At 43.2% G+C, this 24,242-nt stretch overlaps 2 protein-coding genes across 2 annotated transcripts; one reads left to right on the top strand and one right to left on the bottom strand.

The window, feature by feature from the left end:
• The first annotated feature begins 2,102 nt into the window (after positions 1–2,102).
• On the top strand, positions 2,103–6,176 carry LOC110527023 (immunoglobulin superfamily containing leucine-rich repeat protein 2). The gene is made up of 2 exons (XM_021608193.2): positions 2,103–2,464; positions 3,317–6,176. The coding sequence occupies exon 2, from the start codon at positions 3,326–3,328 to the stop codon at positions 5,495–5,497; it is 2,172 nt and encodes a 723-aa protein (XP_021463868.2). The 5' UTR covers positions 2,103–2,464; positions 3,317–3,325; the 3' UTR covers positions 5,498–6,176.
• Positions 6,177–7,118: 942 nt separating this feature from the next.
• On the bottom strand, positions 7,119–23,869 carry LOC110527021 (receptor for retinol uptake stra6-like). Its single transcript, XM_036981565.1, has 18 exons — positions 23,457–23,869; positions 22,927–22,993; positions 20,079–20,164; positions 18,883–19,022; positions 16,223–16,389; positions 15,825–15,938; positions 14,741–14,808; positions 13,997–14,079; positions 13,835–13,896; positions 13,483–13,645; positions 11,610–11,685; positions 11,101–11,234; positions 10,776–10,893; positions 10,380–10,481; positions 9,635–9,798; positions 8,878–9,012; positions 8,528–8,664; positions 7,119–8,057 (listed from the first exon to the last, which is right to left on the bottom strand). The coding sequence occupies exons 1-18, from the start codon at positions 23,552–23,554 to the stop codon at positions 7,686–7,688; spliced, it is 2,286 nt and encodes a 761-aa protein (XP_036837460.1). The 5' UTR covers positions 23,555–23,869; the 3' UTR covers positions 7,119–7,685.
• Between the last annotated feature and the right edge of the window lie 373 nt (positions 23,870–24,242).

Below are 24,242 nucleotides of genomic sequence, written 5' to 3'. Positions count from 1 at the left end.
GATGTTACACCCGTCGTTGCCTGGCAGTCAGGACGTCGGCCCAGCGAAGTCTGGTCACCTGATGCCCCAGGTCGACAAGGTGACAGGAAGCAGGGGATAGAGAACACTACCAGAATGGCCCCGGCTGCCTAAGGACACCGTGTGAGAGAGCTGCTAGCTAGCTGGCTGCCTCAGGACACTGTGTGGGAGAGCTGCTAGCTAGCTGGCTGCCTCAGGACACCGTGTGGGAGAGCTGCTAGCTAGCTGGCTGCCTCAGGACACCATGTAGGAGAGCTGCTGGCTAGCCGGCTGCCTCAGGTCACCGTGTGAGAGAGATGCTGGCTAGCCGGCTGCCTCAGGACACCGTGTGGGAGAGCTGCTAGCTAGCCGGCTGCCTCAGGACACTGTGTGGGAGAGCTGCTAGCTAGCCGGCTGCCTCAGGACACTGTGTGAGAGAGATGCTAGCTAGCCGGCTGCCTCAGGACACCGTGTGGGAGAGCTGCTAGCTAGCCGGCTGCCTCAGGACACTGTGTGGGAGAAATGCTAGCTAGCCGGCTGCCTCAGGACACTGTGTGGGAGAGCTGCTAGCTAGCCGGCTGCCTCAGGACACCGTGTGGGAGAGCTGCTAGCTAGCCGGCTGCCTCAGGACACTGTGTGGGAGAGCTGCTAGCAGGTATTGAAGAACTTTCTGTTCAAGGGGACTTTGTTGTTTGTTTTTAGTAAATATGGGGGGTTTATTTATTTTTGTGAGAAATATTTGCTTTTGCTAACCAGTGTGTGAAATGTAATATTGCGTGTGTTCCAGGCAGCTGCCCACAGGAAGTGATTCTGTCCAGAGGCATGGTGGATCCTTGTTGCAATAGACCTTATAGCTGAAATGTTTGATGAGAGCACATGGCAAATGGACTTTGTTGTACGACCAGAGATACCGCATACAATGAGGAGATGCTTGTGTCTCCGCCCTAACAACGGGATTCGTTGTCCACAGAGCGGACGGGCGGGCTGTCAATCTCCCGCCTATTTCTTTCTTTGGATTGGTGGAAACATCTTGTTATTTGAATACTTTTTTAAGTAGCCAATCCGATAAGGGGTGTTGACATCAACCCCGCCTATATTCAGTGGAGAGTGAGCTGCTATGTTAGCCTCATGAATACGCTCACACCATCTTGAATTTCAACAGGGACAACTCCAATATAAAGTGTTTTTTCCTCACAAAGTTGCCGGGATTTCGCGCGCATCACACTTATATCAGCACACTCCTAACAGCCTAAGCATTACCAAACTGCTATTCGATCAAATAAGCCTCATGTGTCAAAATGGCAATTCATTTGTATCTTTACTAAATTCGACAGTCTCTCGTTTGCCACCATACAAAACTCTTCACTTGCTTAATCATTGATGATTTACACAGATTTTTGGACGGAGTAAAACCTCTTGCTTTCACCTCTTCCTCTCTGGTATGAAGTTTGAGAAAATAACATGTCGACGTTGAAAGGGATGAGTCTTGTCCTTGAGGCAGAACTGAGCGATTTCTGATAGATGGGCCAGCTACAAAGTCTGCTAGATGGGCCAGCTACAAAGTCAAAATTGGCTATATTGTAAAACATTTAATTAATTTAAGGTTATAGTTAGGCATTCGGGTTAGCAGTGTGGTTAAGGTTAGGGTTACGTTTAAAATGTGATTTTATGACTTTGTGGCTGTGCCAGCTAGTGACCACTTTGCAGAGCTGCCTCCAGAACAACATTCATGACAATAAACGCTAACCTGCGTGAAAATATGGACACCTGCCTGTTGGCCTGCTTCGCTTCCTGCGCCACTTTGTTCCTTTGGTTTGTATGTTTGTTTGAGTTTTTTTAGTTGCATGGTTTTTAAGTTAAAAGTAAAGAAGCAATTGGTATACAGACATAAAGCGTTTTGACTGAATTGTGAAGAGGAATTGACAATGTGTTAACTTGATGACTGAAACGGTAACGATTGAAAACCATGCCTTATTAAAATAATTGTTAAAAAAAAACCAGTCATTTTTGTTGTCTGCCTCTGCGTCACTCTGCCTGCTCAATCCAGACCCCAGAACCGGGCACTTTTCCATCTTGTCACATATCTCGGCCTATATACCATTATTAACAGTCCATCAATAATTGGATGGATGGGTCTCCTACACTGTTGTCATGGAAGATAACAGAAGCCATGGAAAAGGGAGGGCGCATCACTTTAATTTTTGCAACGTCTACTTTCCAGAGGCGGGAGTGTGCTGTGACTCTCTGCCAAATCCAATCGCAACGCACAGACATATCAGCATCCGACCACGGAAGGACCCACATATGTTTCAGCAATCATGTAAGAGCAATGCCATACGTGCACACCTTTAAAAACTTGCTCCCAACTCATCATGTAGCCAGCTTTACGAGGTTCAAATAAGAGACCACTCCTATCAATAGTAATAATATCCGTCGCTTCCATTGCGCTGAGGAAAACATCACACTGGTAAGATGTGTTATGTTGCTTTTGATGGCGAGGAAGAATGTGTTTATTTTTGCTTAGAAATTGGAATTTGTAGAATGTAGCATTGGCCTTTTAATTGCGTTTTGACCTCTAAGGACACCTGAGTCATCGTGAAATATAACTAACGTTTACTTCCTAAACGTTTTACATTTAGTTGTTTGGTTTTTTTTGCAGTGAAATGTCGCCTTGTTTGATGCATGACCATAGCATTCTACTCCAGGTGCACGCATGTACTGATTCCGCGGTTAACAACATCATAAGCGGTGCCGGTGCCGGTGCTGTCCGTCTCAGCACCAAGGACAGGGCTCGGGCACAGTCGCTGTGGCGTAGTTTAAAAACAAACTGCATGCGCTCCAAAAAGGTGGCAACCGTTTTCACAAGCCGCTCTGGTTTAGTTGAACGGATCAGCTGGGTTGAAATTTCAAATTTAATAAAACAATCTTTCTATATTTGTATAACAGTACATTATTATCAATGGATATTGAAACTAATAATTCTGGTAAAAAAAAAATGTATCAATCAATATTTTTGTTCTAATTTAAGCAGAATTCCTAAGGCATAGCAGGCTATCAGACAGATATAAACTATTACAGTTAATATTTAAATCCTGTAAGTGGATTTCAAAGTCAGGGGTTGGCAGTTGCAATATTTATTAGCATATATTCATCAATATTCATATTTTCATTGCTGCATTTACACTCAAGAGAATGTTGAGGTACCTTTTTATCCAGGGACTGTTCATGAATGGTGACTGAGAGTGTGCAATGTGAATTGTAAACAGCTTTTACAACTTAAACAGATATCTAGTAACAACAGTGACATTTGCTTTTGCAGGAAGAGAACATGTCTCGTTCCTTCGTGTTCTTCCTCTCCTTATGGAGCTCTGTTATTGAAGTCGGACGCGGTTGTCCTGAACTATGCGACTGCTCCGACAAATACGGACGCCACTTCGCTGAATGCTCCTACAAAGACTTGGTTGACATCCCTGAAAGGTTGCCCCCCAACGTGACCACTCTGAGTCTCACCGCCAACAAAATATCTCTGGTGGAGTCGGGCAGCTTCGACAATGTGACCCAAGTCACGTCCTTATGGATGGCCCATAACGAGATAGTCACCATCGAACCGGGCACCCTGGCTCCCCTGGTCCAGCTGAGGAACTTTGACGTCAGTCACAACAAGATGGTGGATTTCCCTTGGGAGGATCTCCGTCACCTCACAGCCCTGCAGCTGCTGAAGATGGACCACAATGAGATGGTCAGTCTTCCTAAAGACTCCTTCTCTAACCTCAAGGACCTGAGGTCTCTCCGCCTCAACAACAACCGGTTCACCACTATAACGCAGGGGACTTTCGACAGCCTGATCTCCCTGTCTCATCTACAGCTCTATAATAACCCATTCACATGCCACTGCAGGATGGACTGGCTGAGGGACTGGATTCTAAACGCCACCATATCGGTTCCGGAACAGAACTTGATTGTCTGTGAAACTCCAGAGCAGTTGAGAGGAGCGGTGATCGTGAAACTGTCTGAGTCAAAGTGCATGGCCCCTAATGTCAGCATAACGGCTGAGCCTAACGTTGAGAATACGACACTCTATGAAGGCACAGTGTTGATCCTGAACTGTGAAATCAAAGGGAACCCAAAGCCAGACGTTATCTGGAAAATCCACACAAACCGTCAAAGTGTAGAGTACCCTCTGTCCACCAAAGGTAAAGAATCAGCAGAATCCAATGAATCTAACGAGGATTCTAGAACGACAGACAATCCATTTGAAATGTTCCGTAACGGCACTCTAGTCATACCGCGCCTTAGTAAAAAGAACAATGGCAACTACAGCTGTACCGCCACCAATGAGTTTGGTAAAGATGACGATTCACTATCAATAGTAGTGGTAGTACCAAAACCACCACCACCGCAACCTGTTGGAAAAGTGATTGGGCCACCAGTTACTATTAATGGGGAGAAAATCCCCTCAGTACTTCAACCTGTGATCAAAACCTCCATTAATAACCCTTTTAAACCATTCAATATTCCCCATTTGGAGGGAAAGTACAATATCTTCCCAACCCTTCCTCCCATTGAAGTTGACACTGAGCGTACGGCGCAAGTGCCCAAATATCCATCCCGTGCAACTAGCAAATGTACCTTGACCAGTGAGACACAGTACATCTCCAACCAGGCCTTCAATTTAAGCCTGGAAGATGTCAGGCAGTATACCTTTGACTTTGGAGTCATAGCCTTAGGGGTGTCAGAGACCGAGGCTAAAGTTAGACTCAATCCTCTCCTCCTTCCTAAAGACGACACAGACATCCGTCTCAGCACCTCAGAAGGGTTCCATTCCATCCACAAAGAGCCTCCCAACCAATCAGAGGTAACCAGGAGAGCCCGGGCGGACTCAGGGCTGTATCTGTGTGTCACCTCAGACCACAGACACTCAGCCATCCAGTGGTCCAGGATGGAAGATGGCATCAACACCTATCTGTTCCAGGACCTGCGCCCCGGCGCCAACTACTCTCTCTGTCTCACCTACAGAGGAGATGACTGTGAGGTACAGGTCCTCTTCACCACCAGGAAGAGAGTTCCTAACCTGTTGATCATTATAGTCGTCAGTATCTGTCTCCTTACAGTCTCCACCGTGCCCCTGCTGGGGGCCACCTGCTTCCACCTGGTCTACAAATATAGGAGCAAGACCTACAAGCTCATCATGAAGGCTAAAGACCACCAGCATCACATGGAGAGAAACCTTGTGGTCAACTTCAACCTGAGGAACTCGTACGCCGAGTCACAGACGCAGATCACAGCCAGCGAGACGGGGGAGGGAGAGGACGGGGAGTCGGAGAGTGGGGGGGAGAGAGAGGAGGACGTGGAGGGGAGTGGGGTGACCGAGTCGTTCACTCTGTCTCAGTACAGAGGGAATCTGGATGAGTGTGAGATGGGCTCAGAGTTCAGCGATAGGTTACCACTCGGGGCGGAAGCTGTTAATATCTCTGGGCAGTACAAAGAGCCACACCACTGATCCTGTTGTTGTTGTTAGTGTTTGATAGATCGTCTTGACCTAGACAGGTTCTAGTCATCTTCAGTCATGATCACATGTAATGTAAGTCTCACAGTAACTGTTTATCGATCCCACGAGAGAAGAACCTGTGACCTGTCATTTTTCAAAATGGCTGCCGTATCAATGACCTGGACACAGTGTAGACAAAGTCATAGGTGCTTCCGCTGTTGAAAGGAAAAGTAAAGAAGGTAGTTTATGTACGCTGTGAAGATGATGTAAAAGAAAGAAAGAAAACGTCCCTGTAAGTAAAATATTTAAGCCTAGTCTAAAAATAGACCCCTCCGGTGTGCTCTTAGCAGTGACAGTTTCCTGAGACTTGTGACCAGTTATTCAGTGTAGTCTGTCACAGGCAAGAAGGCAAAAAGCTCTGTAACTGTATCTAAAATGTCTCTTCTTAAAAAGTAACAGATGCACTTATGAATGTCTATGTTAATCTATTGTAGGCTATCAATGCTATTTTCTATCTAGAGTGAATGTCTATGTTCATCTATTGTAGGCTATCAATGCTATTTTCTATCTAGAATGAATGTCTATGTTAATCTATTGTAGGCTATCAATGCTATTTTCTATCTAGAATGAATGTCTATGTTAATCTATTGTAGGCTATCAATGCTATTTTCTATCTAGAATGATTGTCTATGTTAATCTATTGTAGGCTATCAATGCTATTTTCTATCTAGAGTGAATGTCCGCTTCACTGTTGCCAACAAACCCTTTAAGCTGTGTGTCACAAGCTATTGTTGTACGTCATTTTACAGTGACCTTTAACCCGGTATTGTGTCAATAATATACAGTACCAGACAAAAGTTTGGACACAAAAACCCTTGAATGAGTAGGTCTTTATTTTTATTTATTTTACTATTTTCTACATTGTAGAATAATAGTGAGGACATCAAAACTATGAAATAACACATATGGAATCATGTAGTAACCAAAAAAAAAGTGTTAAACAAATTAAAATATATTTTAGATTTTAGATTCTTCTAAGTAGCCCCTCCCCCTTTGCCTTGAGGACAGCTTTTCACACTATGTTTTGTTTTTGAATCTAGAGTGAACGTCCACTTCACTGTTGCCAACAAAACCCTTATTAAGCTGTGTGTCACAAGCTATTGTTGTACGTCATTTTACAGTGACCTTTAACCCGGTAATGAGTCAATAACATACATGATCCACGTGTCTCTATCTCATATCCATTAAAACCCTCACTGTTGCTCAACTCTTACATTTTGACAGTAAGATAAGTGTTACATTTTGATAGCGCATGGTTAAATGTAAGTGTTTCAGATGTGTACATTGCCTCAGTGTTCATCCTCTGCTATATGTGCCTGAAGTAATAAAGTATTGACAAGGAATGCTTGGTCGTTATTGATTTGCAGCTTCCGAACATGGCATGTTATTCGATCTATAGTGAAATGCCAAAAATAGGGGTTGTTGTACTACGAATGAACTGTCTGAATATTGGCTTCTGTAAAAATGGGTTTTCCGTACGCAGTCATCGTGGTTCTTGAAAACATGCTTACACGTTTGTTGTTCCCCTGTATTTACTTTAAAACTGTTTTATTCGTTTGAAAAGAAGTCTCTCTTTCAAAATAAGAGTCTTAATCACATTCTCCCACCTGGGAGAAAAACAGTTGATTTTTTTTCACTCTGGATTGTGATGTCAGTTACATTAATTTACACAAAAAAATAAATGTATCATTGTTCTTAAATATATTTTGAAAGCAAATATCTCAACCTCTGAAAACTTACCGAAACAACTGATGAAGGGCAGCACATTAAAGGAAGGGGTGGATATTGGATGCTAAAACAGGATGTGTTCTGTGCATCATAACCAAACACATACAACCGTTAAGATGTTGTACTATTTCACCATAACGACCTTTGCCAAAACTAAATAATAGACCAGCAAATTTTAAAATCGACATTGCAGACAACAATATGACACAGAAAGCAACATACATAGAGATTCACTTCATGTGCAGCTGAACAAGCCAAGGCACTTGACTGCAACCCACAGAAATTACAGGCCTCTTACAGTCAACTGCTACCCTGAAGACCAAGCAGTTGGAACATTGGGTTCTATAGAGAGCAGCAGGATGTCAGGACCCCATAAACCACATGACATCAGTCATGACCGTGTGTCATGGTCTCAGTTAGCAGCGGCGTCGGTGGCAGCGCCTGAGGGTGTGGCAGCGCCTGAGGGTTTGGCAGCGCCTGAGGGTTTGGCAGCGCCTGAGGGTGTGGCAGCGCCTGAGGGTGTGGCAGCGCCTGAGGGTTTGGCAGCGCCTGAGGGTGTGGCAGCGCCTGAGGGTTTGGCAGCGCCTGAGGGTGTGGCAGCGCCTGAGGGTTTGGCAGCGCCTGAGGGTGTGGCAGCGCCTGAGGGTGTGGCAGCGCCTGAGGGTGTGGCAGCGCCTGAGGGTGTGGCAGAGCCTGCCTCGGCAGCGGTGGGTTTGCTGCTGGCGTCTTTCTTGCTTCCTGCCGCGGCGCTACGGTTCGTTCCGTTCACGAAGCTGTCAGAGGGCTGGAGAAGAAAAAATATGTTTGTCTTGTAGAGTACAGGAAGTTGTCACACACACACACACACACACACACACACACACAGACACACACACACACACACACAGAGACACAGACACAGACACAGACACACACACACACACACACACACAGACATACACACACACACACACACACACACACACACACACACAGACACACACACAGACACACACACACACACACACACACACAGACACACACACACACACACACACACACAGAGACACAGACATACACACACACACACACACACACACAGACATACACACACACACACACACACACACAGAGACACAGACATACACACACACACGCACACACAGACATACACACAGACACACACACACACACACACACACAGAGACACACACACACACACACACAACACAGGTTGCTGGCCTGCTTTTCTACTCTCTATTTTGGGCGACCGACCTGCAGCTGGTAGTGTTTTCTGGACCCCAGTAGAGACGGGTTGTTGACCAGCGTGTAGAGTAACTGCCAGCGTGCCCGCACCCTCCTGCTGTTAACCACCTTGTCCGGTCTCTTCTCCTGATTCACCAGCTGGATCCCTGAAAGGAGAATGAAGAGGAGGAGCAGGCTGTCAGGGCAGAGCAAGAGACTGACACTGGATGGATGGAATTATTTGGTGATATAAATTCCACATTGTGTAGTAGTAGTAGTAGGTTCAGTCAATGTCATGTCTGGGAAGTGTCTGCGAGGGACCGAAAAGGCCACACCCCTTTTGTGCAAATCCGTGTATGAGTGTGTATGTCTATAACAACCTTCCTCAGCATCTCGCATCTTCTGCCCAGCACCTCCAGCCGAGGCAGCCTGCAGCGCCAGCCCACAGAAGGCCTTCATCACAGGGTGGGATTGGCTGACCTCTACCTTCAGGTAGTGGGTGTAGTAACAATAAGCTGTATGAAGGTCAGAGGTCAGGGATTCAGACATATCGAGGGCACATATTCATGAACCAATGTGTTAGGTTTAACCTGTTCACCTGTGTATTTCATAGCATCAGGAACATATTTCAGAAACGTTTTTCAATTACGTGGGTTATTGTTAGATGATTGCTAATGAACGTGGTAACCAATACATGAGAATACTTTAATTAGGGTGATGGCAAACCGTGAGGCTGCTGGTTTTGTTTTGGTGGCCATGACACCTTTCGTTTGTTTTTTGAAGTCTTTAGTTTGGGCATGCCTTTGGTATTTTTACATTTTTTTTTACATATTTATGTATCGCCACCATCTGAACAAAATAATCTGCTTGGACTGGCCAACCAAGAGGTCAAGAGAGACAGAGCTGGCTGGCACTGGACCAAAGTAAGGTTGCTGTCTCCCTTAGGCACATGTCCAGCCAACACGGTTCCTCAAACCCTTTATTTCTCACAGAAACGCACACACATTCATTCAGGTTACAGACGATGTAACTAGGACCCCTCGACAATATCCGTTCTGTAACAAATGTACCAGTGGCAGGCCTTTCAACAACAACAAAAAGTTCCTATAGAATTCCCTGAACTGTATGTTGACGTACCCGGGTCGTAGGATTCAGCCGCGCGGTTGAGGAGGCTGATGTCCATGCGCCCCAGGTGGATGATGTTATAGAGGGCAGTGATGACCATCCTCCAGATGGCTGCTATCAACCCCACCACGATGTTGATCAGGAAGAGCAGGTAGGTAAGCAGGAACAGACTGCCTCTGGAACAACACAGCCAGTAAAACATCTAGTTAGTTCTACTTTGAATGGATCAATGGTGCTAAGAAAGTACAGGGGGTCCGGGGGCATGTCCCCCTTGAAAAAAAATAATAATTTAAATGTGTCATTTTTTGTGTTAACATGAAATTTACCAAAAAGAAAAGAAACCCCTCTTTCAACTCAAGAAGTGTGTGTTCCAGCATTTCCACAAAATCGGTCCTCGGGACCCCAAGGGGTGCACCTTTTGGTTTTTGCCCTAACACTACACAGCTGATTCAAATGATCAACGCTTGATTATTTGAATCAGCTGTGTGTTGTGCTGGGGCAAAAAAAAAAAACGGGAAACCGTGGTGAAATCTATGATGTCACTAGTTCTGAGAAAAAAAAGTTAGAAATAAACAAATAAATAAAGTAAATCATTTATAGAGTTCTAGAATCTTAGTACCAACTGCGACCTGGCCAAGATAAAGCATAGCAGTGTGAACAGATTTATAGAGTTCTAGAATCTTAGTACCAACTGCGACCTGGCCAAGATAAAGCATAGCAGTGTGAACAGATTTATAGAGTTCTAGAATCTTAGTACCTGTTGTTCAAGTCTCTTGTCCCAGCATCCTTTTTGATAAAAGCAAACCTGGCTGTGACGTGTTGTAGAGTAATAGTCAGTATCAACGTCACCCACACAGGCCTGGTAAGATCAGATACCACAACGGGAAAATAATCCACACAATATGAAAATAATCCACACAATATGAAAATAATCCACACAATATGAAAATAATAGGCTTTTATCAACTGATGAGTATCTCAAATAAGTTCAAAGTGTATTGTGGTGATGAGCTAGCTGGTCAAAAACAATTCTGTAAAATGGTGCTTGAAAATCAGATAAAGGCTTCGTGGCAAGAGTATGATTCCATATAAGAGTATGATTCCATATAAGCACACAGGAACAAATTTAGTTCCAATTTAAAGATGCACTCACCAGGCCTTGGCAGCGACCTGGAAGAGTATAAGGTTCTGGCCATACAAGATGGGGATGATGATGAGGAACACCAACCACACAAAACAGATGAAGAAGACCAAAGTCTGGAAGACCATTCCTGACAAAATAATATTAAATAGTAAGAGAGGAATCTAGAATAAGAATATAAAATTCATAAAATTCATTTTTAAAAGTAAGTTTTAAAAGGAATTGAGGTTGGTAGCACACAGAAATGACCAAGTATTCACTGAAGAACTATATGATAAAATGGGAATTGGATAATCCTTTAATTAGGAATAAAAACCACAGCGTCAGGTCAGCCTACCTAAAGAGATGACAGCAGCCTGATATCCAATGAAACCCATCCAACACACTAGGCCTGTCTGAGACGGACGGATGCTCTTCTGGCAATTATACACGTTGTAAATATCTCCTCTGTACAAGCCCTGGAGGTTCCATCTGATGGTAGAAACATGAAGACGTAGAATTACTGAAAGGATTATGAAAGGAACACACTTGAAAATATCAGTTATTTGGTATTTTCCAAATGTTTCTTGAACGTACAAAAGAACACAATGTTTGCTGCACTGATATAGTTACTGTGTTAGTGTGTTAGTGTGTTAGTGTGTTAGTGTGATACTGTGTTAGTGTGTTACTGTGTTAGTGTGTTACTGTGTTACTATGTTAGTGTGTTAGTGTGTTAGTGTGTTACTGTGTTAGTGTGTTACTGTGTTAGTGTGTTACTGTGTTAGTGTGTTACTGTGTTAGTGTGTTACTGTGTTAGTGTGTTAGTGTGTTACTGTGTTACTGTGTTGGCTGATCAAAGGTATTTACCTGTGAAGGATCATGGACCTCATGAGCATGATCAGGGTGAGCATACAGGCCAGGGTCAACCCACACAGGTAACACACTACAAAACATAACGAACAGGCCATGGTCAACCCACACAGGTAACACACTACACAACATAACGAACAGAACAGGATCAACCCACACAGGTAACACACTACACAACATAACGAACAGGCCAGGTTCAACCCACACAGGTAACACACTACACAACATAAAGTCAACCCACAAAGGTAACACACTACACAACATAACGTCAACACACACAGGTAACACACTACACAACATAACGAACAGAACAGGATCAACCCACACAGGTAACACACTACACAACATAACGAACAGAACAGGATCAACCCACACAGGTAACACACTACACAACATAAAGTCAACCCACACAGGTAACACACTACACAACATAACGAACAGGCCAGGTTCAACCCACACAGGTAACACACTACACAACATAACGAACAGGCCAGGTTCAACCCACACAGGTAACACACTACACAACATAACAAACAGGCCAGGATCAACCCACACAGGTAACACACTACACAACATAACAAACAGGCCAGGATCAACCCACACAGGTAACACACTACACAACATAACGAACAGGCCAGGATCAACCCACACAGGTAACACACTACACAACATAACGAACAGGCCATCGTCAACACACACAGGTAACACACTACACAACATAACGAACAGGCCAGGATCAACCCACACAGGTAACACACTACACAACATAACGAACAGGCCAGGATCAACCCACACAGGTAACACACTACACAACATAACAAACAGGCCAGGATCAACCCACACAGGTAACACACTACACAACATAACGTCAACACACACAGGTAACACACTACACAACATAACGGACAGGCCAGGTTCAACCCACACAGGTAACACACTACACAACATAACGAACAGGCCAGGTTCAACCCACACAGGTAACACACTACACAACATAACAAACAGGCCAGGATCAACCCACACAGGTAACACACTACACAACATAACGAACAGGCCAGGATCAACCCACACAGGTAACACACTACACAACATAACGTCAACACACACAGGTAACACACTACACAACATAACGAACAGGCCAGGATCAACCCACACAGGTAACACACTACACAACATAACGAACAGGCCAGGATCAACCCACACAGGTAACACACTACACAACATAACAAACAGGCCAGGATCAACCCACACAGGTAACACACTACACAACATAACGTCAACACACACAGGTAACACACTACACAACATAACGGACAGGCCAGGTTCAACCCACACAGGTAACACACTACACAACATAACGAACAGGCCAGGTTCAACCCACACAGGTAACACACTACACAACATAACAAACAGGCCAGGATCAACCCACACAGGTAACACACTACACAACATAACGAACAGGCCAGGATCAACCCACACAGGTAACACACTACACAACATAACGTCAACACACACAGGTAACACACTACACAACATAACGGACAGGCCAGGTTCAACCCACACAGGTAACACACTACACAACATAACGAACAGGCCAGGATCAACCCACACAGGTAACACACTACACAACATAACGTCAACACACACAGGTAACACACTACACAACATAACGGACAGGCCAGGTTCAACCCACACAGGTAACACACTACACAACATAACGAACAGAACAGGTTCAACCCACACAGGTAACACACTACACAACATAACGTCAACACACACAGGTAACACACTACACAACATAACGAACAGGCCAGGATCAACCCACCCTTGTGCTGCAGCTCATGTCAGTAAATGCAGGACAGACACCCACCTTCCAGACACCAGGTATAGTGAATAACAATCTGGACCACCTCCATCCTGTCCTCTGATAGGACGATACCAACGCCCTCCAGAAGGAAGGGGAACTTGTCATCTATACCAGCACGGACTATATGGAGGGTGGGGATCACCAGTATTACCAGCAACAGCGCCACCTAGGGGATGGATGACCACGTGACTGTTTAGAGTTATTTCTATTAAAACAACTGGCATCTTGTCAGGTTATCTGAAAGCAGCCATGTTCACAACCAACCTTCGATGTGGATTGTTGCTTTGTTCCTTTGTTTATTGTTACGTTTTGCTGAAATGTGACGGATTCCTAATTAACTGCAGTATTTATTTACCTGATAAACTGCTATGGACGACACAAATGCTGAGATCGCCAGCTTTAGTGGAAACCGGAATACTACAACAAAGAAATAATGGTGAAACAATGGTGTCGTTAGAATATTTTGTTTTAAAAGAAAAAGATTAGCGGACAAATTGTCAAAAGCCTCCAGACTTACCTTTCTCTGGTGTGTAGATGTAGGACTTGACTGTGTCTTTTATTGTCTCCAACAGTTTGGGTTTATCTGATCTGATAGAGGTACTGAACAAAAACACAATGATGTCAATAACGGCATGCTGCAGTCATCACTACTTAGTTTACTTAGTTACTTTACTTAGTTTATGTCATAGAATAACACACAGTCTGGTCATTCAGTTTAGTATCTTGTTTCTCTCAGAATAAAACACAGTCTGGTCATTCAGTTTAGTATCTTGTTTCTCTCGTCATAAAACACAGTCTGGTCATTCAGTTTAGTATCTTGATTCTCTCAGAATAAAACACAGTCTGGTCATTCAGTTTAGTATCTTGATTCTATCAGAATAAAACACAGTCTGGTCATTCAGTTTAGTATCTTGTTTCTCTCATCATAAAACACAGTCTGGTCATTCAGTTTAGTATCTTGTTTCTCTCATCATAAAACACAGTCTGGTCATTCAGTTTAGTATCTTGTTTTCTTATAATAAAACACAGTCTGGTAAGTCAGTTTAGTATCTTGTTTCTCTCATAATAAAACACAGTCTGGTCATTCAGTTTAGTATCTTGTTTCTCTCATAATAAAACACAGTCTGGTCATTCAGTTTAGTATCTTGTTTTCTCATAATAAAACACAGTCTGGTCATTCAGTTTAGTATCCTGTTTCTCTCATAATAAAACACAGTCTGGTCATTCAGTTTTAGTATCCTGTTTTTCTCATAAACTCCACCTGATGTTTGACTTTTTCTTCTTTAGAATTAATTGCACGTAGTCTGTGTAGTAGCTGCTCTCCAGGTCCTGAAGCCAAAGAGGATCAGAATCAAACTGTTTAAATTAACACATAAACATTATGGGATGTATGATCTGACAACACTGACCACCTGCAACACTGTATAGAATCAATCATGTGGATGCAGAAAATTCACATTAAAATAATGTGTGAGGTCGCTAGAACTGTAGCTGTGATCACAACACAGACGGATTAACGACCTCACGTGATCTCACTGTCACCGACAGTTTACAGCGAGACAATCCACGGATTACAGTGAAATAAACACTGCATTGTGTAAACCTTCAGAGAAATAACATTCCTGGGTGATAATCTGTACAGGGGATATTTTACACTAAATCAATTCCATCCAAGCTGTTTACGTAATCAGACCTTTTGGTTACAAGTTACGTGGTTAATGTAGTTTCATAACTTTAAAAGTCTCTTGAGGAGCTATGTTTAGTTTTTACATACTGTAGATATTCCAGAAGCATCACGAGCAGGACAATAACCCCAGCGTTTTGACAAGCTAAATACAGGCAGTTCAATAACCCCAGTGTTTTGACAACCTAAACACAGACAGGACAATAACCCCAGTGTTTTGACAACCTAAATGCAGGCAGTTCAATAACCCCAGCGTTTTGACAACCTAAATACAGGCAGTTCACTAACCCCAGTGTTTTGACAACCTAAACACAGACAGGACAATAACCCCAGTGTTTTGACAACCTAAATGCAGGCAGTTCAATAACCCCAGCGTTTTGACAACCTAAATACAGGCAGTTCACTAACCCCAGCGTTTTGACAACCTAAACACAGACAAGTTCAATAACCCCAGCGTTTCGACAACCTAAACACAGACAGGACAATAACCCCAGCGTTTTGACAACCTAAACACAGACAAGTTCAATAACCCCAGCGTTTTGACAACCTAAAGGATCATGACACGTTGACATCGTTCTCATCAAAACCTTAAAGAGAGACTACAGCGGCTGGCAGGGTCATGACTAATACACTCCTTGGTCAAAGAGCAGGCTTCCCTCACCTCAGAACCATTAGCCTTAGCACCTTTGAGAAACAGCAGTGGGTACTTGATACAGAGGAATCCCAGACAGCCGATCTGTGGGAGACTGGCCAGCAGGGAATAGTACTTATACAGCTGTGGAGACCAAGATAAACATATTGATACAAAACATACTGATTTATTTTTTACCAGTTTGTTATGGTTTTAAGATACTGTTATTATAGAATAAGTTTCAGCTGGAGATATGAACTCTGTTAAATATGACACAACAACAACAACAACAACAACAACAACAACAGCAACAGCAACAACAACAACAACAACAACAACAACAACAACAGCAACAACAACAACAACAACAACAAAAAAGATGTGCCCTCCCTTTTTTTTCTCCCACTTTTTATATCAGATGATTTTACCTCCGGTGTTTTGGGACAGTCAATCTTCTGCCAGACGAGGACAGCAAAGTGGGTCCAGGAGAATAGACTGCCCAGCACATAGCCCAGTTTACTGTGGAGCGTACCACAGGCCAGGAGTGGGTAGTACAGGGCAGGCCAGTAGAAGATGGCGATGATCTTCATGTACTCTGGAAGGAGTAGGAACACACACAGTATGTGTTTAGTATCACACCAGTTCATCCTTCAATGTGTTTACACTGTTCCACAGTTGGATCGCAGAGTGAAGGAAAAGCAGCCAACAAGTGCTCAGCATATGTGGGAACTCCTTCAAGACTGTTGGGAAAAGTATTCTTCATCAAGCTGGTTGAGAGAATGACAAGAGTGTGCAAAGCTGTCATCAAGGTAGAGGGTGGCTACTTTGAAGAATCAACATAAAATATATTTTGATTCAACACTTTTTGTTGGTTACTACATGATTCCATATGTGTTATTTCATAGTTGTCATGTCTTCACTATTATTCTACAATGTAGAAAATAGTAAACATAAAGAAAAACCTTGAATGAGAAGGTGTGTCCAAACTTATGACTGGTACAGGAGTAAGCTAACTAGGCAACAGGATAAGATTATTATTTTTTAAGTATCAGCAGCTTGTATGTGAGTGGGTGTGTACGTGTGTAGAGTCAGTATCAATGTATGTGCATGTTATGTGTGAGTGAGTAGATGATGGAGTGAGTGTTTGTGAGTGTGTTGGAGTGACAGTGTGTGTGTGTGTGTGTGTGTGTGTATGTGTGTGTGTGTGTGTGTGTGTGTGTGTGTGTGTGTGTGTGTGTGTGTGTGTGTGTGTGTGTGTGTGTGTGTGTGTGTAGGGCAACAGTGTGTGTGTGTGTGTGTGTGTGTGTGTGTGTGTGTGTGTGTAGGGCAACAGTGTGCATAGAGAAATGAATGGCCTATAAAGAGAGTCTGTTTAAAACCCGTAGATTTCCTCCAAAATAGACCCAAAAGTAACTGCTATTCATCTGTAATTACATGATTCTGACATGCTAGAACATGGTATCTTTGGAAAGAAGACATCTGGGTGATTATGAGGAAAATATCAGAAGATATATAAGAGTTACATAGTTCAGAATACACATGATCAAGAACACACAAAAAAACGTTTTTTGTGTGGTTTTTGAAAGTCATCGTTCATTGACAAGCTAGAAGTGAATTATTGATGACCAGAGCTGGAAACACATCAGACGGCTTCCACAACATGTGAACAACATCAGGGGGGGGGGGGGGGGGGGAATGGAATTGATAGATCTAACAACTAGAAATGGGTAGATGTTTTTAGTAAGTGGTGTCGGGTGTGGTCACGGGACGTTTCCAAGTGTCCCTAAACCTCTCCAAAGTGACATATGTCTGTAAATTAGATCATTCCGGTGCTATTACATATTTGCAATCCTTAAATGATATTTGTTTAGTATAAAAACACAGTTTCTTCCATATCAACCTCACTCCAGCATTGTGGTGGTGTTATGGGGTATCCAGGGTACACTTAAGTGTCCTTTCAACCTCACTCCAACATTGTGGTGGTGTTATTGTCACACACTGACCATAGTTTACTTTGTATATTTCTATGTTTTGGTTGGTCAGGGTGTGAGCTGAGTGGGCATTCTATGTTTCATTGTCTAGTTTGTCTATTTCTATGTCTGGCCTGATATGGTTCTCAATCAGAGGCAGGTGTTAGTCATTGTCTCTGATTGGGAACCATATTTAGGTAGCCTGGGTTTCACTGTGTGTTGGTGGGTGATTGTTCCTGTCGCTGTGTTTTCACCAGATAGGGCTGTTTCGGTTTTCGTTACGTTCTTGGTTTTGTAGTGTTTGTATCGATTCGTGTTTTACGTTTGTTTATTAAACATGGATCGCAATCTACACGCTGCATTTTGGTCCGACTCTCCTTCTCAGACAGAAAACCGTGACAGTTATGGGGTATCCAGGGTACACTTAAGTGTCCTTTCAACCTCTCCAAAGTGTCAATGTTTTAACTAAACAGTTTTTGCACATTGGATCTTAAAAGGTTCTAGGCAATGCTTTGTCCCACTCAGGTAAACTGCATATCTCTGGAAAGCTTATCTCATTGGCTACGATACTGTCAAGGTGCCATAGTAGCCAATCCCCTGTGTAACGGATGCCTACAGCGCGTAACCAGGCAACATATTTTTGATGTGCAAAGATATAGTCCCTCGGTGGACATTGGATGTTGCCATTAAGTCCTACATCATAAGATAACATGACAGTAGGCTGGTGATCGATAACGGTAGGTCACGGGCAGACAAAGAAGACCTCCTCATGATCTGTGGAGTCCCGGCTTTCAGTGTCTATCGACGTATTCCCTGTTTATTTAGTTTATGCTTCACAACGCTAACCGAAATGTAGGTGGCAGCCATCTTGAAAATGAGGTCATCGGCTCTGCCGGCGCTTTTAAATTCGTATGCCCATATATGGTAGTAAGTCACACCGAAGATTTGAAGGCACCGATCAATAGCCAAGATACTCAGCTGACGGCAGACTTTGCAGATAGGGGCCACCGTTTTCATACCAGACTGAATTTAATAAAAATAATTTTAAAAATAGGGTCACCAAATATGAGAACTTTAAATTCAAGAGGTTTTAATGGGACAGGGACACAGCTGCTCACCTTTGATTTCCTGAGGGGTGTCTTTGGAGAAGGGCAGGGGATCTGGAGCCAGGACCAATACAGACAGCTTGCTGAAGACCAGCCCAAACACAGCTACTGCTAGGGCTTTGTGCTGCGTCTGGTCCAGGAAGTTCACTGGACTGGTGGGGGGCACACAGCGGGAAAAGACCAGAGATAAGACCAAGCAAACACCCGCAAATGAATGGTAACTTATTTCATTGTTATAAATGGTCTCATAGTGTGTTATGGCGATGAGGCAGCCTGAGTTGTTTTTGTAACAGTGTGGTTTCCCGCTGGGCACAGACGTCAGTTCAACGTCTAGTTTTGATTTACATTTGGTTGAGTTGTCAACTAACATGAATTCAACATGAAATCAACAACAAAATATCACCATGTCATTGGATTTTAGGTTCAATTTTGGGTGAAAAAAATAGGAAATTCCCTCAGGTTTCCTTTCTCTTTTCAAATCCAATTAGTTTTCCACATTGATTCAACGTCATCACATTTACTGTTACGGTGCGTGAATGAGGACCCAAAAGCGAATTAACGTAAACAGAGCTTCTTTAATAACAAAACATAGGTAGGCTCAGATGGACCGGCAGATTCCGACAGGACAGGACAAGGTTGCAGCAAACATGACGACAGTCTGGTTCAGGCATGAATAACACAAACAAGAATCCGACAAAGACAGGAACAAAAACAGAGAGAGATATAGAGGACTAATCAGAGGGAAAAAGGGAACAGGTGGGAAAAGGGGTGACGAGGTAGTTAGGAGGAGACAAGGAACAGCTGGGGGAAAGAGGGGGAGAAAAGGTAACCTAATAACGACCAGCAGAGGGAGACAGGGTGAAGGGAAAGGACAGAAACAAGACACAACATGACAATACATGACATTTACTTTCTCTTTTCAGATCCAATCAGTTTTCCACATTGATTCAATGTCATCACGTTTCCTTTCTCTTTTCAGATCCAATCAGTTTTACACATTGATTCAATGTCATCACGTTTCCTTTCTCTTTTCAGATCCAATCAGTTTTACACATTGATTCAACGTCACATTTCATTTTTGGAGTTGAAATTACATGGAAACAAACGCTGGATTTTTAACCAGTATTTGCCCAGTGGGTTGTCACATATTGACAAGAGTTCCTGGTTGCTTCATGTTGATGTGTCTGGTAAATGAACCTGCACTTTACCTTGAGTTACCAGTTGATCCACTGGCAAAACCCTCACATAGACTCTTTCTCCTCTTCAGGACTGCTAGAATCAGCACCACAACGAGCTAGGAGACAAGATATTCCATAGAGTGAGTGATACAATAGGAACTCTAATTCCTCTCCTAAACTACAGTACAACTAAAACAATCAGCTAATGTACCTTGTTGTCAAGCCAGAGGGCCTGAAGGAATATGGGGGGGGGGGGGGGGTACTCCTAGGAAAGGACCTTCTGAATGCTCCCTCCCCATTGTCTCATTATTTTTGATGAGCCCCTGGTAAGTGGAGACGCTGACCCACCCTTCCAGCCTGGTCTCATAGACTAGACGTAACATAGGAAACCTTAAATAACCTGGGACACTCAAATGAGTATGATACGTTACGTTTGGTACGGTTACGTAGGACAGAAGGTTGCTTACAGCAAGAAGAAAAGAAGGGTGGTTGGTTGGGGTGTTTGGGTGTATAACATGGGGTGTATAACATGGGGTATATAACATGGGGTATATAACATGGGGGTGTATAACATGGGGTGTATAACATGGGGTGTATAACATGGGGTATATAACATGGGGGTGTATAACATGGGGGTGTATAACATGGGGGTGTATAACATACACATCACAGACAAACTGAATCGGTCCACCCACACAGACAGTGTGGAGAAGAAGGCGCAACAGCGCCTCTTCAACCTCAGGAGGCTGAAGAAATTTGGCCTGTCACCCAAAACCCTGACAAACGTTTACAGACGCACAATCGAGAGCATCCTGTCGGGCTGTATCACAGCCTGTTACGGCGAATGCACCGCCCTCAACCACAAGGCTCTCCAGAGGGTGGTGCGGTCTGCACAACGCATCACCGGGGGCAAACTACCTGCCCTCCAGGACACCTACACCACCCGATGTCACAGGAAGGCCATAAAGATCATCAAGGACATCAACCACCCGAGCCACTGCCTGTTTACCCCGCTATCATCCAGAAGGCGAGGTCAGTACAGATGCATCAAGGCTGGGACCGAGAGACTGAAAAACAGCTTCTATCTCAAGGCCATCGGACTGTGAAATAGCCATCAGTAACTCAGAGAGGCTGCTGCCTACACTGAGACCCAATCACTGGCCACCTTAATAAATGGATCACTAGTCACTTTAAACAATGCCACTTTAAATAATGTTTACATATCTTACATTACTCACATCACATGTACAGTATATACTGTATTTTGTACCATCTACTGCACCTTGCCTATGCCATTCGGCCATCGCTCATTCATATACTGATATGTACTCATTCTCATTCACCCCTTTAGATTTGTGTGTATTAGGTAGTTTCGCTACACTCACGTTAACATCTGCTAACCATGTGTATGTGACCAATAACACTTGATTAACATGGTGCTTCTACACCTGCATTGCTTGCTGTTTGTGGGTTTTAGGCTGGGTTTCTGTACAGCACTTTGAGAGATCAGCTGATGTACGAAGGGCTATATAAATACATTTGATTTGATTTGATTTTGATTTGATTTGAACACGAATATCTAGCAACCAAAATATTGCATGTTTGAATTTCCTCACAGACAACTTTAGCATTTTTATCTAATTAACAACATTGGAACTACTAACTCCTTTTTAGCTACTTTGCGACTATATAGCATGTTAGCTAACCCTTCCCTTCCACCAATTATCCACCTAGCTAGCGTTAGCCAAAACTAATTGGAATTTGTAACATATCATATGAATTGTAATTCAGGAACATATCATACAAAATGGATGATGGACAGCCACACATGAATACATACCATACCAAACTTAACATATCACACTCATTAGAGTGTCACGGGTTTACATTTACTATGTTACGTGTACCCCTGAGTCCAGGTTGTCCCTACATAGTGCTCTGAGTGTGCTCTATTTGGCAGAATCACAAAAGCCTACGGTGTGTCAGTACAATTATAATTCATGCCATTGTTCTCCTCAGAAAAGTGGAGCGAGCCCTCTACCAACAAATTGGACAAGGCCTAACCATGACATATATCACTGATGATGTTGAGGGAGATGGCTTTCAGAAGTCATAGAGAGTAGCACCAATGTACTGATTGAACATCCCCTTTAGAACATGGCCTACAGTCATCTGTACTGACTGAACATCCCCTTTAGGGCATGGTCTATAGTCATCTGTACTGACTGAACATCCCCTTTAGGGCATGGTCTATAGTCATCTGTACTGACTGAACATCCCCTTTAGGGCATGGTCTATAGTCATCTGTACTGACTGAACATCCCCTTTAGGGCATGGTCTATAGTCATCTGTACTGACTGAACATCCCCTTTAGGGCATGGTCTATAGTCATCTGTACTGACTGAACAGCCCCTTTAGGGCATGGTCTATAGTCATCTGTACTGACTGAACATCCCCTTTAGGACATGGTCTACAGTCATCTGTACTGACTGAACATCCCCTTTAGGGCATGGTCTATAGTCAACTGTACTGACTGAACATCCCATTTAGGGCATGGCCTATAGTCATCTGTACTGACTGAACATCCCGTTTAGAACATGGTCTACAGTCATCTGTACTGACTGAACATCCCCTTTAGGACATGGCCAACATAAACATTCACTGTTTCCATTCATTCCAAACATTCATATTTGATATTCATTTGACCTGTGACCCCTACTGTTGTTGGTAAATGTGTACCGGATGTGTGTGTCTCTGTAATGACATGGCTCATTAGTAAAAGAGACCTTGGTCTCAACATGACTTCCTGTTCGAGGTTCAAGTAAAATGTTTTCACCCGATGTAAATATTGAAAATAGACAGAAGGTCCGATACTTACAGATACTGAAGCGATGCCTATGTGGAAAAGCTGGTCATCCACTGTGGGGTCACACGGGAGAATAACTCTGAAACAGTCATGTAACACAAGCTGAGTAATGACCGTCAGAAACCATTTAGACAGAGCAAAAAACAAACTCCCCTAGACATTCTGTTCAGCCTGACTGTGCTCTCGGTAGCAAATCTGACAAGAGTTTCACCTAACAACTGAAAATATGCCATTTGTAATAGATCATTTAATCACGGATGGAAAAACTGGAATGATTGAAAACCAGCTATACTTTGGCCCATGCCAGGTCAGTGAATAAATAAAGTAAATAAAATCATCGTAACATTATGACACAGTCCCCCCCATAATTAATTGCACTGATCCTGTGTGGCTCAGTTGGTAGAGCATGATGCTTGCAACATCAGGGTTGAAAAAAATGTGATTCCCGCTGTGCTGTGGCCACCTATACGAAAATATATGTCGCTTTGGATAAACAAAAGTGTTGGCTAAATAGTATGCTATTTACTGACCCCCATACTTACTCTTTTGGAGGTCTGGTGGGTTCCATATTGTTGGAGTACCAGTCTGAGTAGTCATAGTAGTTATAGGGGTCCTCTTCTACCACCTTGGTCTGGTTCATCTTGATCTTGTCTCTGTTGCTATAGTCCACGTTGACGGGTGAAAACCAGAGGAAATCCACCTAGCCAACCTTCGATCATCAACCGTCTCTCCAGCTATGTCCCAACGCAGCGCAGCACTTCCCGATCAATAAATATTGATACTTTTTAATTGTATTGAGAGTTGTAGCTTACTCCACTGTGTGTTGGTGGGTAGCTTGGAGCTCAGGTTGTGCAGCGTCTGAGGTACAGAGAGAGAGAGACCTCTGGTCAGGTGTCCAGTCGTGTTATCCCTGCTGTAGGAGTTTAGTACACATTCTAACAGAGTCTGACAATGCACCCTTGCCCCAATACATTCCACACACACACTAACCACATAACACCCCCAGATTACCTCAGCACACAAAGACAGGAGGGAGGGAGGGAGACCAGGGTTAAGGGGTGTGAGAAGGATGGCGAGAGGGATGAAGCTCTTTTGACCTCTAGTGACCTCAGTTTCATGATTGATGAATGATGGTTCACTTTATATAAAGTTAATATAAATATAAAGTTAATATAAAGTTAATCTAAAGTTTAAATATATAAAGTTGATAAAAATACAAAGTTAATACAAAGTTAATATAAAGTTTAAATATATAAAGTTGATGTAAATATGAAGTTAATATAAATATAAGTTTGATATAAATATAAGTTGATATAAATTAATCGGGC

The sequence above is a fragment of the Oncorhynchus mykiss genome, chromosome 6 (genome assembly GCF_013265735.2).
Source record: "Oncorhynchus mykiss isolate Arlee chromosome 6, USDA_OmykA_1.1, whole genome shotgun sequence".
Lineage (NCBI taxonomy): Eukaryota > Metazoa > Chordata > Actinopteri > Salmoniformes > Salmonidae > Oncorhynchus > Oncorhynchus mykiss.
Note: the sequence above shows the minus strand (reverse complement) of the source record. Positions and strands in the feature narration are given on the sequence as shown.

Excerpts from the sequence above, each read along its gene's own strand:
- LOC110527023 (XM_021608193.2), top strand. The coding sequence starts at position 3,326 with ATGTCTCGTTCCTTCGTGTTCTTCCTCTCCTTATGGAGCTCTGTTATT.
- LOC110527021 (XM_036981565.1), bottom strand. The coding sequence starts at position 23,554 with ATGAACCAGACCAAGGTGGTAGAAGAGGACCCCTATAACTACTATGAC. Across the intron at positions 16,390-18,882 it reads CACCCCTCAGGAAATCAAAG|AGTACATGAAGATCATCGCC; the intron begins GTGAGCAGCTGT and ends TACTCCTTCCAG. Across the intron at positions 11,235-11,609 it reads AGGTCCATGATCCTTCACAG|ATGGAACCTCCAGGGCTTGT; the intron begins GTAAATACCTTT and ends TTCTACCATCAG.